Here is a 16,644-nt window from a genome sequence, read left to right as displayed (position 1 = left end):
AATGAGTAATGACGCTGTGGCTCAGTTTCTTGGGATTGCGAAGTGGAATCCAGGAGGCATTTAATGCAACACACAGGAATGTGACCTCTCAGCTACACGTAAACACGGCTGAGTAAACAGGTCATTAAGAAAATAAAGCTACTTTCTTCATTCTGTCAGGCACCGGAGCGAGGGATTAATGGCCATGGAGTAGGAGCAGTAGCAGACACCGTTCACACATGCCTAAAAATAACACCCAGAGACATCTAGAGAATCTCTCACCCTGGACATGTTTAATGGCCATTGTTTCTGCTGCATTAAGCCATGTGGGCTAAAGTGGCTCCAAAATGTCTCCTCTGCAATTAGGAGACTATGGATGCCACGAGCAACAACTTGGTCTGTAGCCCAAGTCCAAAGCAACTGGGAAAAATGCTTTTCTAAACACACATTTATCACATAACCCAATTAAAGAATACTGGCACATTCGGAGTGTTGTTATTGTCAACTAAAACTAAAATTAAAACTATTAAAAATATATATATTTTGCATTGAAATACCGAAATTTACAGTGCAGAAATGAGTCGCACCAGATAGCCCAGCCCATTCTGAAATTCTATTGGACTTAAGTACAGGTCTTCATGTATATTAAAGATAATTTTGGTGCCACTAGTGGTGCAGCAATTACACACTTTGCCTTTAACTTCCATAATTTTTAAATGTCATCTCCTCACATCTCAAAGATAAATACTTATAATAACAGCCCTGACATACAATATGCCTCTCATTATTACTGCTTTCTAATTACAAATAAAAGTGCATCTGCAGTTGCCCAGCTTAATCCAAATTCATTAAGTGATACCAAAAATACACAGCCAGCAAATGCAAGTGCCACAAACACATGCCCACGTTCTCCCACACGCAGGCACTGCCTGTAAAACTCAAGAGGGAGGTGAGGGTCACTAACAACAGGGCGTACGTTGACGGCTGGAAACGCCACTGGCACAATCTCAATTTTTAATAATGGCATACGGCGACAGCTGTGTCATTATTTGGGCACTTCAGGACACAATCACCACGTGCCCATCAGCCCCTACAGCCAACACACCCCGCCACCAGAGCCATTCGGTAGGTGGTACAACAGCTGTGTCGCCCCCAGACACTTTATTTGGTACAGGACTAAATGTTCAGTGAGCAGATTCAGAATTAGAAAGAGTGTCTGTCGTTCTTCCTTCACTATCACGTGGCGAATGGATGTCAGTAGGGTATGATGGCTCAGAGGGGAATGTCTGTCACTAATGCAAAAATCTGCATATTGGTACGGTCTCTGAAATGCAAGAGAATGCAAAACAGGGTTTAATTGGAAGAGATTAATGCAAAATTGAGATGACAGAAGCTTGTGTTCGTGAAGCATACGGCCGATGTGTACGCTCCGTCGATCAAATGTGGAAAAATGTAGTGAGCATTACGGTTACAGCAGAGAACCTGGCAAAGTTTAATTGCTGGCAGCACAAGAATTCACACATCCGTACGCGCAAGGCTATAAATTAGTTACCGAGTTCATTGTTTGAAGATGTCCTGTGAAGGTTAACTTTCACTCTGTCTGACAATCAGAGCGTATTTGCCTTGTTAAGCAAACAGGACCCTGTGGCATTTCAATGAGGATTGGGTGAGGATGATATTTTGTTCCCCGGCGCGCAGTGCTGTCCGTCTCGTATTCTATTAGCACCATGACATGCCAAATTATCTCCCATTGATTCAGTCGAAGCGCTGAAGAATAAACAATCTTGGATGCTTGCATAGATTGATGGTTTGTGTATTTTGTGAGTCTTAAAAGTTGACAGAGGCCATGACATGTGCCATCTGTATCGCCGTGGCAAGATGGAGAGATGCTGCTAACAGTCTAGCTTGTGTGACGCTTGGACAGTATGATAGCTGGCAAAATGAGAGGTGGGGATCAGCCTGTCCATGTGGGTCCAAAGGAGCGTAAAATTGCACCCAGCAAAGCGTGCAGGATATGACAGACAGGACATGAAATTCTAATGAAAACCAAATCTAAAGCAATACATATTTTCAGGAAACCCACCTACACTTTGCAGATGGGCTTGCTCAAACCAGATAATTACTTGTGCCTCTGGGTTTAAACGGAAACAGAGTGAGGTAAATCACAAAAACAAATATTCTACACTGTAAATGCATGCGTTTAATATGTGTTTTTAGGAATGGTGTGTGTGTGCGTGTAATAATCACTCTAAAATCTTCTCAAACTAACTGATGAAATACAAATACGTAAATATCTGAAAATATACGAAGCAAAGAATGGTACTTTAATAATATCTACAAATACACAAAAAATGTTGTAGAAACAATTTTCGCTAAAAAATTTCTAGTAAATTTCACAAATAATTACAAAGAAACTGCAAGTAACACTGAATTAAATGTGAAATTTTGAAAACTTCGAATTATCATTTTTACAGTGTATCAATGAACAGAATAAGATTATGAACATTACACTATCATCAAACACTATTGTCCATTTGATGCAAAGTCCTGTCCATTTGAGAACTCACCCAATTAACAGTCAAAACAAAACAGTGATTGAAAGATTTTTTTTTTTTTCACAACACAATATGGCTCATACTGCTTTCATAAGTTATACTCTGTACACTATTTTATATGTACTTTATCTATTGTAGGAATTTTAGAAGAGTATTTTTAATGGGCTAATAAAAATCAATAGTACAGGTGAAATACAACTTAAATTGATCATTAGTCCAAAATATCATATGCACATTTACATTTAAGCACATCACAAACAGCATAATATTATATACAGTTTTCATTAGCTAAAATCGAAATGCATATAACATTAAAAATTGACATCCAATCCAAGTCCAATCTTGAAGCAAATCACTACACGTTAACCGAGCTTTGAAAAGTCTGTGTATATATTTCGCAATAAAATTACAATAAAAAGCTTCCTTTTAAAAGGAACATTTGCTTTCTGCACTAAATCTGTGTGAAGTTCAGACAATATTAATTCGCACTTCAGTAGTGATGTCTGATTCATCAAGAGAATACAAAGGATTCTTTGTTCTTGTCACTTGTTTACCCGTCGGGAAAAAAAGTTTCTGAAGTGTGCAGAGTCCTTCCTTTAATACTTTTAGTAAAGTACATCCATTCTACTTTATTTCAAGGTCTAATGAGGTCTTCACAGCGCTGTCAACCCATTCAAAAGTTCTTATTAAGCCTTCGCAGAAACTAATCTGTGCCTCTAGGGACTTTCTGTGACTCGACTGAAGACAGAAAGAGACAGATGCACAGAGAAAGAAGTAGTATACGAGAGAACCGCACCATGCTGCGTGTGCATGTGGGTGACAGGTTAAGAGGATGAGGGCCAATTCGCCTGACACCCAACTACAGAAATACACACTCAAAACGGTGTCCCTTTCAACCATCCACAACAACAGAAGCCTCTCCCAAAAATAGTTCCGCAAAGCCGCTTAAACACTGAGATTTCTGATACGCTAATCAACAATCGCTCCATGCCACATCAGCATCATGCCAGTTTTTATAGTGGAGCAGAAAAGGTTTCTCGGGATAGAGGATTTGTCTTCTTTTCTTAGAAATGCTTCAAAGGAGGTTGGGTCTTTATGAGAGAGGAGCTTAGCAGTGTATGGTGTTTCATTCCTTCCAATTATGTCCCTGAAACATTTATTTTCCTTTTCGCTGCTAACGTATTTGCATACATCGATAAACTCAACATGCATTTGCATGGAATGCACAGGTGTACGCACTTTTGAATTCTATACAACCAGGGCCATAACCAAATTGTAGGATAAAGTTACATTTTTAGGCTTATCAAAGTCAAAATGATTGTGGTAAATGATGGTATAGACTAATGAGGCAAGGGTGTAGAGTTACATTCAAGCTATTTTAAGGCATGAAGATTTTTTTCAAGCAAAAAACATTTAAATATGTAATTTTGGTAATCAAAGATGAATTTTAAGAGATAAAATTATTGACTACAGGGGGACTTTAAGAGGCGTGAAGAATAATAATTTCAAAATGTGGGTCTAAATACAGTACACTTGACCTGCCATGCTGAATGAATACTGCTAAAGAGGCAACTAAATTTGCTCTAGTAAGTTGTTGTACTCGGACACACACTGTTCCATTCCATCATGAAGAAAAAAGAACTCAAGAATGAGGCATTGATTGCATTTACAGCGAGCCGGTTGAACTTTAGCCCTCAGAAGAAGAGCCAGCCTTGAAAAAAAGCACATTCTTCTTACTCAACGGGTCCATCAAATACAATAAATCCAAAGGTCTATCTTACATTAACTCTAACAAAGGCCATCAAGTCAGCAGCGCTGAACACTTGTTGATCTTCTTCTAAACAAATACGTTGTTTAATCTACTTTAGAACTTTGGCAAACAAACTCACTCAGAGGTGCTCAAGCTCACCTGTCATTGTTTTTTGTGTAGCAGGCAGTGTCCCTTCAGAATTGCTGGCACTATATCGCCATCTAGAAGGCGGGAGTGAGAACTGCGGGTGTTGAGAGTGGGGGTTGGGAGGGGAGATTGCAAGGCAGAGATTGATTTGCCACATCTCTCTCAGATGTGGCACTTAGCTGGGGCGATCTGCTGTGAATCATGGTAAATTAAAGAAAACAGAGTGAGCAACACTTAGGAAAAGAGAGGGAGAGTGAGTCCTGTGGAACCGGATGTCCCTTCACATCTCTGCCAGTTACCTAAGTCCTGTCTGAGACATGGCTCTAGAGAAGGGAGGAAAGGTGTTAGTCACAGCCCAGCTGAGGTTCAGGCTCTCCTGCAGGCATGTGAAAGCCATATAGGGAAGAGATCAATGCAAAAGAGGAAAATAAAGGATTACAGTCAAGGTAGGGTTTAGTTGGCTGATTTGATCTTCTGTAATCAAAGCAAAAAAACAGCAATGTGCCAAGATGAAGCAGATCAAAGCGCTCAATATTGCCGTCCAATTAGATTATGTGGGGAGGAAAAGCAATCTATCATTTTAGATGGGGATGACTTTTATTAAATAGAATTTTAAGGGTTTCTGGGGATGTGTAAAATGGCATATTTTCAAAACCGACAACTCAGTCGGCCTAACGACTAGTCAGTGCCTAAATGAATAGTTGATTAATCGTTCTTAAAGAAAAACTGAATAATTAGACTGGCTTCGGGCTCACTAGAACCCAATTGCAGTTTTACTTTAGAAACGTTTAGCTAGATGGATTACAATCGAATGGAAAGGAAAGAAGGGGTCTCTCATGATTTTAAAAGTTAGACTCTTTTTTAACTTGACAAGCCGTATAAAAAAATGGTGATGGGGTGCAAAAACATTGCAAAGTGCAACAAATGGCCAGAGTGGTGGTGCTTTAAAGTTAATGAAATTGAGGACAACCTTTCTGAGAGGGTTTTACAGTTCAGGTGAGCAAAACACCAACCAGCTAAAGCTAAAGCAACACTGGAAAACAAAATATCCAAACCAAAAAGGTATAGTGGAGGATTTTCCCGAATTTTAGAAAAGAACCGCCCTCTCCGCTTTTTGAAAAAATGCACATGCGCAACACTCTACCTGCTCCCGAGAGGGAACGCCTATTAAACGTGTGCACGAGAGAGCATGCACGAGCCTAGTTCTCCTCGTGCACGCTCTGTTTACAAGTTGCTGCGTGACTTGTGCCAGGGCTAGCATCGCTAATCATAGCTTACATTAACTTTTACTAGCAGTGATTTTAAATGGATTTCTCCAAATAGCATGCCAAACTTTACCTGTTGAGTAGAAACTTCGCGACTGAGGCATCAGTGGGAAGCCCAACCAGTGCTTTTAGCGCACGCCAGCGTGTGAAATATTCTCCCAAAAACACTCTGGTCTTGTTTCTTTCTTCAGAGGCCTTTCTCTTCTTGTCATACAATTCGTAGACACTTTTTCTCTTGCGAGTTGCGACCCTCAGACATTTTGAAAAAACCCGGTGAGAACGGCGAGCTTCAATGAATGGCTGAAACCGTAGCTCACCACACATATACACCTGAAAGTGCGCATGCGCAGAAAGCGAAAACTACCTAGGGACGAGCACGTACGACGGCCTTACGTAAACATATCACCAGAATGATTGACAACTTGGAGGACCAATAGTCTTGATGATCCACCCGGAAAAAGAAAATCCTCCACTATACCTTTAAATAACAACTTATTAACGTAGAGGAAAAAGTTGCTCATATCAATTTCACACATTTTCAGAGCAGAGCATAACTAGAAAAAAAAAAATTTACTATGGAAATATCCATGACTTCTAAGCCTTACTTTTCATGACGTTTCATATTTTCAACAAAAAATTTCTGATTTTTACTCGACTATGAGATCCACATTTATGATTATGTGCATGAAATATGAAAGACAGAAAGATCAGAACAGCGGTGGTCAGGACTGCAGGGCACATCCTGTCTGCTTATCACAAATCAGATATCTGTCTTCCATTTATCTCTGTTCCTGTCATCAATCATACCCAACAACATGCATCTCTCTCAAAAAATACGCACACACACACACACCTCTGTTACACTGCCATTATTCCTACCATTAGTATTCTCTGGTTCCCCTTTAATACACAAGAAATTGTGCAGCATAAGCATCTAGAGATAAACACGTATCATGCTTACCGTGACATTCGGCTGTTCTCGCTGTGAAATCTCTGTACGTGTGCATGTCTCTGATACAAATCCTCATATTGCCTCCGGCTCCACAGGTCACCGTGCACAACAAACACACAGAGTTAGACAAACGCCACATGGATACCATCCAATCAATTACTTCTTCCAACTAGTGAGATCCAGTGTCACAGATAGAGCTGTCCGTGTTTACAGCACAAGCCACTGCAATTATATTGGGATTGGCTAATGCAGACTAGGCCGTCTGGGTGGTTTTAGATAGTCTGAAAAAAAGGTTTCCAGCAGTAATTGCCTATGAATCAATATGCAAATACAGGAATATTATATAAAATTTCCACTTCTCTCTGAGGGAAGAGGCGGTCCAGGGACACTTTGCAGGCCTGGCATGCCACATGCATGTTTGAAAAGTGGATTAGAAGATCCAGGCTTTTGAGGCTCTCCTCACAATTATCTGTCTGATGGTGGGATGATCTATGCAAACAGAGAGAAGATAGACTGAGAAAGAGGAAAAGAAGGGCACTTGGGATGGATAGAACCTCGTGAAATGAGAGGACTGACAATGTGGGGATTCTAATGCAACTCTTGCGCTAAAAAAATGGAGCAAACTAGAACACAAATGAGCTTTCGTTTTCCACAGACTGTCACTGTCTTCAAATCAGTTACATTCATATAATGAGTTTGAATTGCTGATACAGTCTTGGTTAAAATGAGCGAGCAGCTCTGGGACATATTGTCTTTTATCTTTACCTTTGCTTACATCTCAGGGATAGTTCAGCCAAAAAAGTAAACTTTCATCATTTACTCACCCTCATGCAGTTACAAATCTATTGCTTTAATTCTTTTGACACAAAACACAAAAAGTGAAACTTATCCTGGACACTTTATGCCATAAAATTCAAGTAAACAGGGAAAGGTGTGCTCAAGCCCCAAAATCACAATACAATAAAGAGTAACAATACCTAAATCAACAATAAAATAAACCAAACTACATGTATTAAATTACTTCTCAAGTAAATTGTACTACAAAGTCACCCTCCGCCGTACCTATCAAAGGAAAAATGCCAGCGAAAGATGACATTTGACCATGAGATGCACAAGAACCAATGACATTTGATGGACATCTGAAATCACTGATATCAAACCTGGCATGTGACATGTAACATATTTGATTCCAGAGATGCAAAAACAGTTTGAAATGCTACAAAATGGCCAGAGAGGTGGTAAATGCTCACACAAAGAAGAAAAGAAAGGAAGGGGGAAAAAGGGAAAGGAAGAGGAAAAGGAAAGTCTGTTAACACTATCTAAACCACAATCCCATGTAGAAAGAGATGAAAGAAATTGTGTGTATTTATCTGTGTATTTATGAATATCTTCAAAGCATTTACAGCCTAAGTAGTTAGTGAACTTATAGTTTGAAAAGTCTCTACAAACAAATAATTATTGACCTGTCTTTGAACAAATCTTTCTGCTTTGATATCTCTTTCACATTACCCAAGCCTTTTGACATAGCGCCTACTCCACAACGCACTGGCTAAGCCAAACCCAAATTTGTGCCTCAACAATAAATCTCCTATATACACTGTGCTCCCACTCTGGGAGCCAAGAGAGCTGCTGTAGGTCAGTGGGTCTTGACCTCTGAGACTGTATACAAGTGCAACATCCGCACCAGAAGCGTTCTATAATCACCCATTCTTCACCATCAGCCATAACCCACTACACGTTGCGCAATTAAGACAAAAATCAAACCTAACCTATGCAGCAAAAGCAGCGACCTTGGTAGAGGATGAGTAGCGAGTACAAAGGAGGGTTGACACAGGGAGCGATCCATTCAGATCCACTGCAGTGCTAATGACTGGGTGCTCTCATTATCTCCATCATTACCAGACCTTCATTTAGCGTATTGTGCTCAATAGCTAGTGTGCAAATTAATCAAGATTTCTCACTCCGGTAACACAAGTTTCCTCCTAATGGCGCATTTCAAAGATTAAAGTACAAGTCACAGTACAGTCCCTCTGCAAGGTTAAATAGAAACCAGACCTCCCAAATTCTCTCTGTGCTTCAGTACAAGGTCACCTAAGGTCATTGCGAGGACCAGGTTCAAGTTAGTATTGGCAGTTAGTCCCTGCAGGTGAATGCAGCAACTACACCATTTTCCAAGCCAAAGAAAAACACATTTCTCCTTTTCTTTCTCAAATATAATTTTTTTCATGCTTTACATTATAATGTTTTGACACACGTTCATTTTTAAAATTTTAAATTATTTATTTTAGTATTTAGTATTTTGTTTTTCATTTATTTAGACAAAGCTGTAAAGATTTTAATATTGCTATTTATTGGTTATCGGCCATAACACCAGCTTATCAGTAGTGACCAGAATTTTTATATTGTTGCATCATGGTGTTATTTTAGTATTATTTAAATACTATTATAGTATTCATTAATATTCTGAAAAAGCTTTTATTTTATATATATTTAGGTTTAATTTTGGTTAAATTTTAATGATTTTTGTTGTATGGTTTGTTTATTAGGGTTTTTTTTTAGCTTTATTTAAATTTCAGTTTTAGTTTTTTTAATACTTCAACAAACTTATTTTAGTTACTTATCAAGGCAACATTTCGATTTTTTTTATTTTTAATATTCCTATATTTTCATTTTATTTTAGCTTAATTAAAATATTTTCATTTACTTAGTTTTAGCTTTAGTTGACAATAACTACTAATAATTATTGCAACCTCTACTGAAGAAAGCCAAATTGTTACTGCTTACCAATAGATCTATAAAAAATATTTATTTTTTATTCGCTGGAACAGAGAGCAGGGTTTATCTTATTGAATCAGGCATCATTCCTGCCTAATTTATTGACCTCCTTGGTGAGAAAACCACAAAACTAATGGAACTGCAACCTAAAGCATTTAGAGTAATGCTAATGTAAAGGATCTAAACAAAGTAAATGGAAAACTCTTAAATACTTAAGATGCTTTGCATTTTGAATTCATCATTAATCGGAAATGCAATTGCAAGTATGGAGTGAAAATCTCAAGCAACAAGGTTTCTACACCTCACCTCGCCATTTGCTGAGGACGGATGCTATATATATACACACTTGCACTCTGTAGCTGATGATGAGCACCCTAGACACACAGAGTGGACACAGCTGAAGCTAGCCCTTCTGCATGACTGCCTTTAGGCTTTGCGACTAAAGGGAAAGTGTGATTGTGTGTGTCTGTTTGTGCATTATGCCCTGGCTGAAGCAATGTGCACCTGTTACCCTTGCAATAAATAGAAATGACACCAGCCTAAAGCAGCGCCTCTTTCTCTCATTAAGACTGATGAATCACCGGAGTAACACATAAGTGTCAGCGAAGTCATCAAACGCGCACCATCCGTGTCACAGCACAAGGTTGTCAAGAGCAAAAGGGATGCAGATAGCAATTCAAAAGTGTTAAATGTGGCCTATACAAGATTTACAGCCAATATGTGCATCCTGGAGCGAACAACATCCTCTCTGAACTTTAAATGGCCATACTGACTTATCTATTACCTGAGATATTGGACAGCATGTTCTTTCCCGAAGAATCCTCGCCACTTAGGGATCTTACAGCAAGTGAGGGGAATGATTTTCCCTTCCATTTCTCTCTTTCTTTTTCCCATTTTCTAACACCATGCTGGGGGGAAACTGGGTAAATAGATAAGTAAATAAAATAAAACACAAAAGCAATGGGGGAGAGAGAGCAAAAGATAAATGTCTGCACCTTACGGGTATCCCACGCTTATTCTGAATCATTGCAGCGGCTCGCGACTGCTTAACGTTTCATTTTGGAAACAGGGATTTATAGAAGGGGAAATTCACAGGCTCCGATACGCAAGGGAAAGTTGGCGCCCTACCTGCGCGACTATAAATAAGATCCTTCTCACTTGATCACACACGGAGCTAGAGAGGGAAAAAATGGATATTACACCGCTGGCCAAGTAAACGGTGAGGGCGAGACGACTATGTAGAGAGCATTGTATGAAGCTATAATCTATTTAGAGTGGTTTATCACATAGGGGAGGTAAACAAAGACAACATCTTGCTAACAATTAATTGTTAAAAAGAACGTGCTATAATCTCTATAGACTCCCTGAGGATTCAGAGCATTGAGATGATTCACAGCTATAAAAGTAACAGCCCAGTGAAGCATCTAAGAAGAGCTGAAATGTGACTAATGCCTAATAAGTATTAATAATAAGAGAACAATGATAGCTTTCTTGAAGTTCTCAAGAATAAAGTGTCTTCTTTAATCTTCGCACAACGCCTGAAGTTTTCCGTGCGATAAACAACAGTAAAAGATGCATTTAAATTAAATAGTGAACAATGCGTGTACCACATGCTGAGGGCATGCAAACTTATAAATTGCCTTGCGTACTAATAAGTAATCCATAATAACTTTTATCTAACACAGAACACATCCATCAAATGCATGTTATGGCCACAGCAGTCACATTTAAGGACTATGAGCTGACAAGAGTTTGAGCATTATAATAATTCTCTGTGAAAATAAAGGCATTTAATCTGTGAGAGGGGGAAACACCAACAACCAGGACACCTGTTGTTCATTATCCCATACAAGGAATTAACTGTTGAGCAGTAGCTTACAAATGAGCCATCAGCATTTTAAATGCAAGAGGCCATATCAATGTCTCCTTCACCTCCAACTGGCTATGCCAACTGACTACTGTAATGCACATGTAAAGAACAAGACAGACAATATTGACTGTCTCTTAGTATTAACAGCCTCGGGTGACCTATTGTAACAGCGGTTCTAAATCGCTTTGATTTAGGACAGAAAAACGTTAAAAAATGACCGACTGGAACCAAAATGAGAGAGTTGGTAGCTGGTTTCTAGCTGATCTAAGCTGTTTAGTTGGTGCAAGCAGGTCATTAGCAAAGGTTAAGCTACAAATGTCCCAATAAACAGCTTGACCACTTGTAGCTGTAGTTTTGTTGCAGATCCAAGATGGTCAACCAGCTTGATCCAGCAAATTACCATCTTAGACAAACTAGAAACCAGCTTCAATGTTTCAAAACACAGCTACCACATTAAACTGAATCGATTTACTTCGAAGGCTCCATTATTTGATTCCAGCTGTTTGAACCAGGCACGGCGTCATGGGTGGGCCTGACGGGCCTGGGCCCACCCACTTTTCAACAGGCCCACCCAAAAAAAAAAAAAGAAAAAAAGTAATTGGCTATATTCAAATTTTGTCAAGAATTATAAAAAATCGTCAATAAGCTCATAATTTGTACTAAAATAGTCTAAATGTTTAGTTTTAAAACAATTTTAAAAAAGCTGGCTATGTCTATTTGGATGTTTCTGCGCAAGTTCAGCAGACAGTGGGGTTCGGGTTTGTTCCGATCAGAGCTCGTGAGTGGAGAGCGCATTTCTGAATATTCCGCTCCGCTCACTCATTCCGTAGCGTCGTTCGCTCATCCCAAAATGACCTGCTGGTTCGAAAATATGTGGACTAAGGGCTGCCTCCGAATAATTTTTTTTTTTCTAGTCGACTAGTAGTTGTTAATTTAAGCCATTCGTGGACAAATCGCCCCTTTATATTAATTTAATTACTTAGGCTATCCTATCCTACAGGATAATAAGCGTTATGACCGCACGCATAAAGCTTGCCACAAAGAACCGGTTAAAGTAATTATGAATGTGTCTAAATTAGCAAGGAGACATTTAATTGTTTAGTAATAAACTGGTGTTTTCTGTGTCGCTGCAAAGATGAAGTTGACAATGCGGACTCTCCATGAACGCCAGAGAGTAATGCATATTTCATATGGATTAGGCTACATAATCAGAGAGTAGCCTATTTATTTTGGTTTGAATATTTTCGTTTAAAAGTAGACATTTTAAGCTTTCTGTAATAGATAACCCATATTTCTCAAATCTGTGAGGCACAAGCTGAGTTTCGGTGCCCTCCAGTTCACGTGCAATGCAAGTGATCGTGCCGGCGCCTTATTACATTGTCTGCTGTAGCCTATATGCTTCTTATTTATTAAATACGGAAAATTTATTGATAAAACATTGATCAAAATTAAGATACAATTTATACAAAACGAAAATCTTTTAAAAAGAGTTTTCTATAAAACAAAACTTAATGAAGTCGTCAAAATCTTTTTTTACCAAAAACAGCGCTGTTGCTAGGAGGGCGCCAGCGCCTCTGCCTCGCGAGTGGATGATAGCCCTGAAGACGCCTAGCAATGATATACCTTTAGTGGTAGTATACCTTTAGTTAAGTTATACCTTAATAGTCTTCGTAGCGCGCTATGAGACAATGTTATCGGAAAATGCAGCCCAGTATGATGCGTATGATGCGTAATGGAGATTCCAAAGCGCTCTTCTTTGGTCAGAACCATGGAGAGCGATCGGGGATAGGTCCGTCCTATGCACCGAAACTTTTAACAATGCAACAAAATCTTTAAAGAGCATCAAGCTATTAAAATCTATATTATGTATAGCCTACGCACAGATAATATAGGCTAACAGTAGGCTATATAATGGTGCGTTCAAGTCATCTCGTATAGATCGTATTTACGAGTTGAACGCACTTGAACGCCACCACAATGTCGTAAATACCAGTGGGGAGTTCGGGATTTTCTTTAAGCCCCGATCTGTACGAGTTGGGGGCGTGTCAGTGATTAACATGGCGGAATACACAATATGTAAAGGTATTTAGCTGTGATATTGTCAGGCTTTTCTATTTACAGAGCAGTTAGCTAATCGCCAACACAGAATATGATAGTCTTATAATATAACAATGCAACATGTAACGATGAGTTGCAGTGGCTTCATAAATTATTTAAAAACATAAAAATACAAAGTACACCTGATGCACATTTCTTTGTTCTTCATTTTCTAGAACAAGAGTTTAATAACCTTACTGTATTTTTGTGTAATTAATTAAGAGAAAGTACTCCGCCATCTTGCTCCGATGAAAGTGACTTGAACGCACATGTCGTTATAAGCGCGACTTCCCACCTCGTACTTACGAACCTCCCAGGAGGACTTGAACGCACCATTAGTCAATATTTTTGCAGTATATATATCCAAGCAGTGATTGGATAACGTTTTTTTATTTTATTTTATTTAACGTTTTTAATTTAAGGCCCACCCACAATTGGTCTGGCCCATCCAAAACTGGAATCCTGGCGCCGTGCCTGGTTTGAACTGAACGCGCGGTTCTTTTATTAGTCGGACTAGTTCGTTTATCAATGTCGATTATTTCATTTAAACTCTTCGATTAAAGCGGGACGCAGTCAATCACTTATTTTATGTATCTATTAGTCTCGCACTTTGATGGTTAATCGCTTATTATATTTGTTTGATTGTCATTCTTTGCTCTTGTTTATTTGGTTTGCATTCTCTCAGAAGTAAACGGAATCTTATCGATAATAGTTTATTTGTTCGTTAATGGTTTGTTAGTTTTACTGATATCAAATGACTAGATAGGGACTGTTTAGTCTTGAATCGTTTATTTATTCGCTCATTTACTGACTTTGCTGTATTTTGTGAATGGAGAAGGGCTCCGTGAGTCAGCCCGTCGTGTGAATGTCTCCTGATGAAGGGAGCCAAAGGAGCGCTCAACTTCAGAGCTGAGCGGAATATAGATGCGATCTGAGACTGAGTTTGCTCGTGATTTGCACCCATCTGATCCCAGTGCATTAGACTTAATCACGCTAACGGACTTGACTAAACGTCTGATGTCAACGTTCTATGCACTAGAGACATCGCTACTGTGATAAATTATTAGAAATAAAGAATAACATGTTTCATTACACTGATCTATATTCTTTTTGTCGTGGCATTCAGCTATCTCAGTGCAACTCCTTCTGCTCAACGAGTTGTAAATACGTGCAATGCGCTCACAAAATAATTTCACAATTTTAATTACACTAAATTAATGAAAAAAAAAAAAAGAGAGAGAGAAGCAGCTCGTAACGGAATGAAACCTCTCGCACCTACCTGGCAAACGAGGAATGCGATGAAAATGCGGGTTCCGAACTCCATGGTCTCAGATCAGTGGGAATAATGTTCAAAACAAGATGCTGGTCGGACCAGCGCTGTTCATAATTCCAGAGTCGCGAGAGTAAAGCCCCTCTGCCTCGAGCTGCCAACTTCCCAAATAGAACTGCAGCCTCGTGAGCAGAGCATTGGAGTCCACCACCAATAGATTTATAGGGGGGGTTTCTTCGTTGACGCTTACATGAACCTGACATGCTAGCATTGATGTTAAAGTAATAGTCTCAGCACCTTTGCATTACATTTCTTAGATTTTTCACTGATTTCAAACTTTCTGATGTTTTGAAAGATATGGATAGTAGTTTTAATATAGGGTGATATATTGTACATTCACTCATTTAATAGAAATAGTATTAGGCTATAGAATAATCAGACATCCATAGTTCCAGAGGGCTTGCTGTGATTTTAAGGTGTAATATATATATATATATATGTATATATATATATATATATATATATATATATATATATATATATATATATATATATATATATATATATATATACTGGACGCACTGTATATATATATATATATATATATATATATATATATATATATATATATATAGGCTATATATATATATATATATATATATATACAGTGCGTGCAGAATTATTAGGCACATTGATTTTCTGATCATATATATTTTTTTCCAGGCACATTTTACCAATTCCAAACCACATTAATAGTAATAACTACTATTAATTTTGTATTTTATCATTTATAAGTGATATATAATTGTTCATGAAGGCTGGAAATGAAAAACGCCTTATATTCAGGTGTGCATAATTATTAGGCAAGTTTTCTTTTGCAGATAAAATAAGCCAAAAAAGAGATTTAGCTCAGACTGAAAAGTCAAAAATTATTAAATGCCCATGAGAAGAATGCAATACTAATGCAATACTATAAATTGCAGTTAAGGCATGAACATTGGAAAGTGAAATACTCATTGAGTCAGCAGGGTCAGACAAAAACAGGTGGAGAAGAAATGACACGTTAACTTTAAAAGAATGAAGAATTAAGGTGAAGAATTAAGTGTGAAACCATCAGGAACCCTTTAGTCTTCAGCGCCACCGTTTTCCAGAACTGCAACCTACCTGGAGTCTCCAGAAGTGCAAGGTGTCAGGATCTCAGAGACTCAGGTTAGGTAAAGAATCCTAAAAAATGACCCTCACTTAATAAGAATCACAAGCTGAAGTGTAGTAAAATACATGAAGACTGTTTTTTTATAGGCTTTATAGACAGATTGAGAGTGACTCTTGAAGGACCAGCACCACATCCTCTTCTACCACTATTTGAAGAATTCATCTTCCAGAATCTGACAGTGAGTTTTGGGAGTTCATTTTTAGTCCATCTCTGCAAAACGGACATCAGGGTAGGAGATGGACTAAAAATAAACTCCCAAAACTTATTAAAATGTATTCTGGAAGATGAATTCTTCAAATAGTGGTAGAAGAGGATGTGGTGCTGGTCTTTCAAGAGTCACTCTCAATCTGTCTGTCTATAAAGCCAAATAATTCTGCACGCACTGTATATATATTGTGTGTGCGTGTGTGTGTGTGTGTGTGTGTGTGTGTGTGTGTGTGTGTGTGTGTGTGTGTGTGTGTGTGTGTGTGTGTGTGTGTGTGTTATAATTACTATTATTATTATTATTATTATTATTATTATCATTTAAATGAGGGAAAACCGCTTATGATTGATTGGTTATCAATCTTAACTTTATATGTGCAATGACTCGCAGCTGGTGACATTAAAATGGGTCACAGGTCTGTTCTGATTGGGTTGTAAACAGGAGGAGGTAAGAATCCTATGGAAATAATAAAATGCAATTAAGCATAACCATAGTCAGACTCAGCATAGCTAAAAAAAAAAAAAAAAAAAAAAAAAAAAAAAAAAGCTATCAAAAAAACAACAACA

At 38.3% G+C, this 16,644-nt stretch overlaps 1 protein-coding gene across 1 annotated transcript in view; it reads right to left on the bottom strand.

Annotated features, from left to right (window-relative positions):
• The window catches only part of cdh13 (cadherin 13, H-cadherin (heart)), a 370,859-nt gene extending 356,008 nt beyond the window's left edge, over positions 1-14,851 (bottom strand). Inside the window, exon 1 of the mRNA XM_084409426.1 lies at positions 14,670-14,851. Coding sequence (XP_084265552.1) covers positions 14,670-14,714 — 45 coding nt within the window. The 5' untranslated portion in view covers positions 14,715-14,851. The remainder of the gene's footprint in view (positions 1-14,669) is intronic.
• Between the last annotated feature and the right edge of the window lie 1,793 nt (positions 14,852-16,644).

This window comes from Rutilus rutilus (genome assembly GCF_951802725.1).
Source record: "Rutilus rutilus genome assembly, chromosome: 5".
Lineage (NCBI taxonomy): Eukaryota > Metazoa > Chordata > Actinopteri > Cypriniformes > Leuciscidae > Rutilus > Rutilus rutilus.
This window is presented reverse-complemented; position numbering and strand designations above follow the sequence as displayed.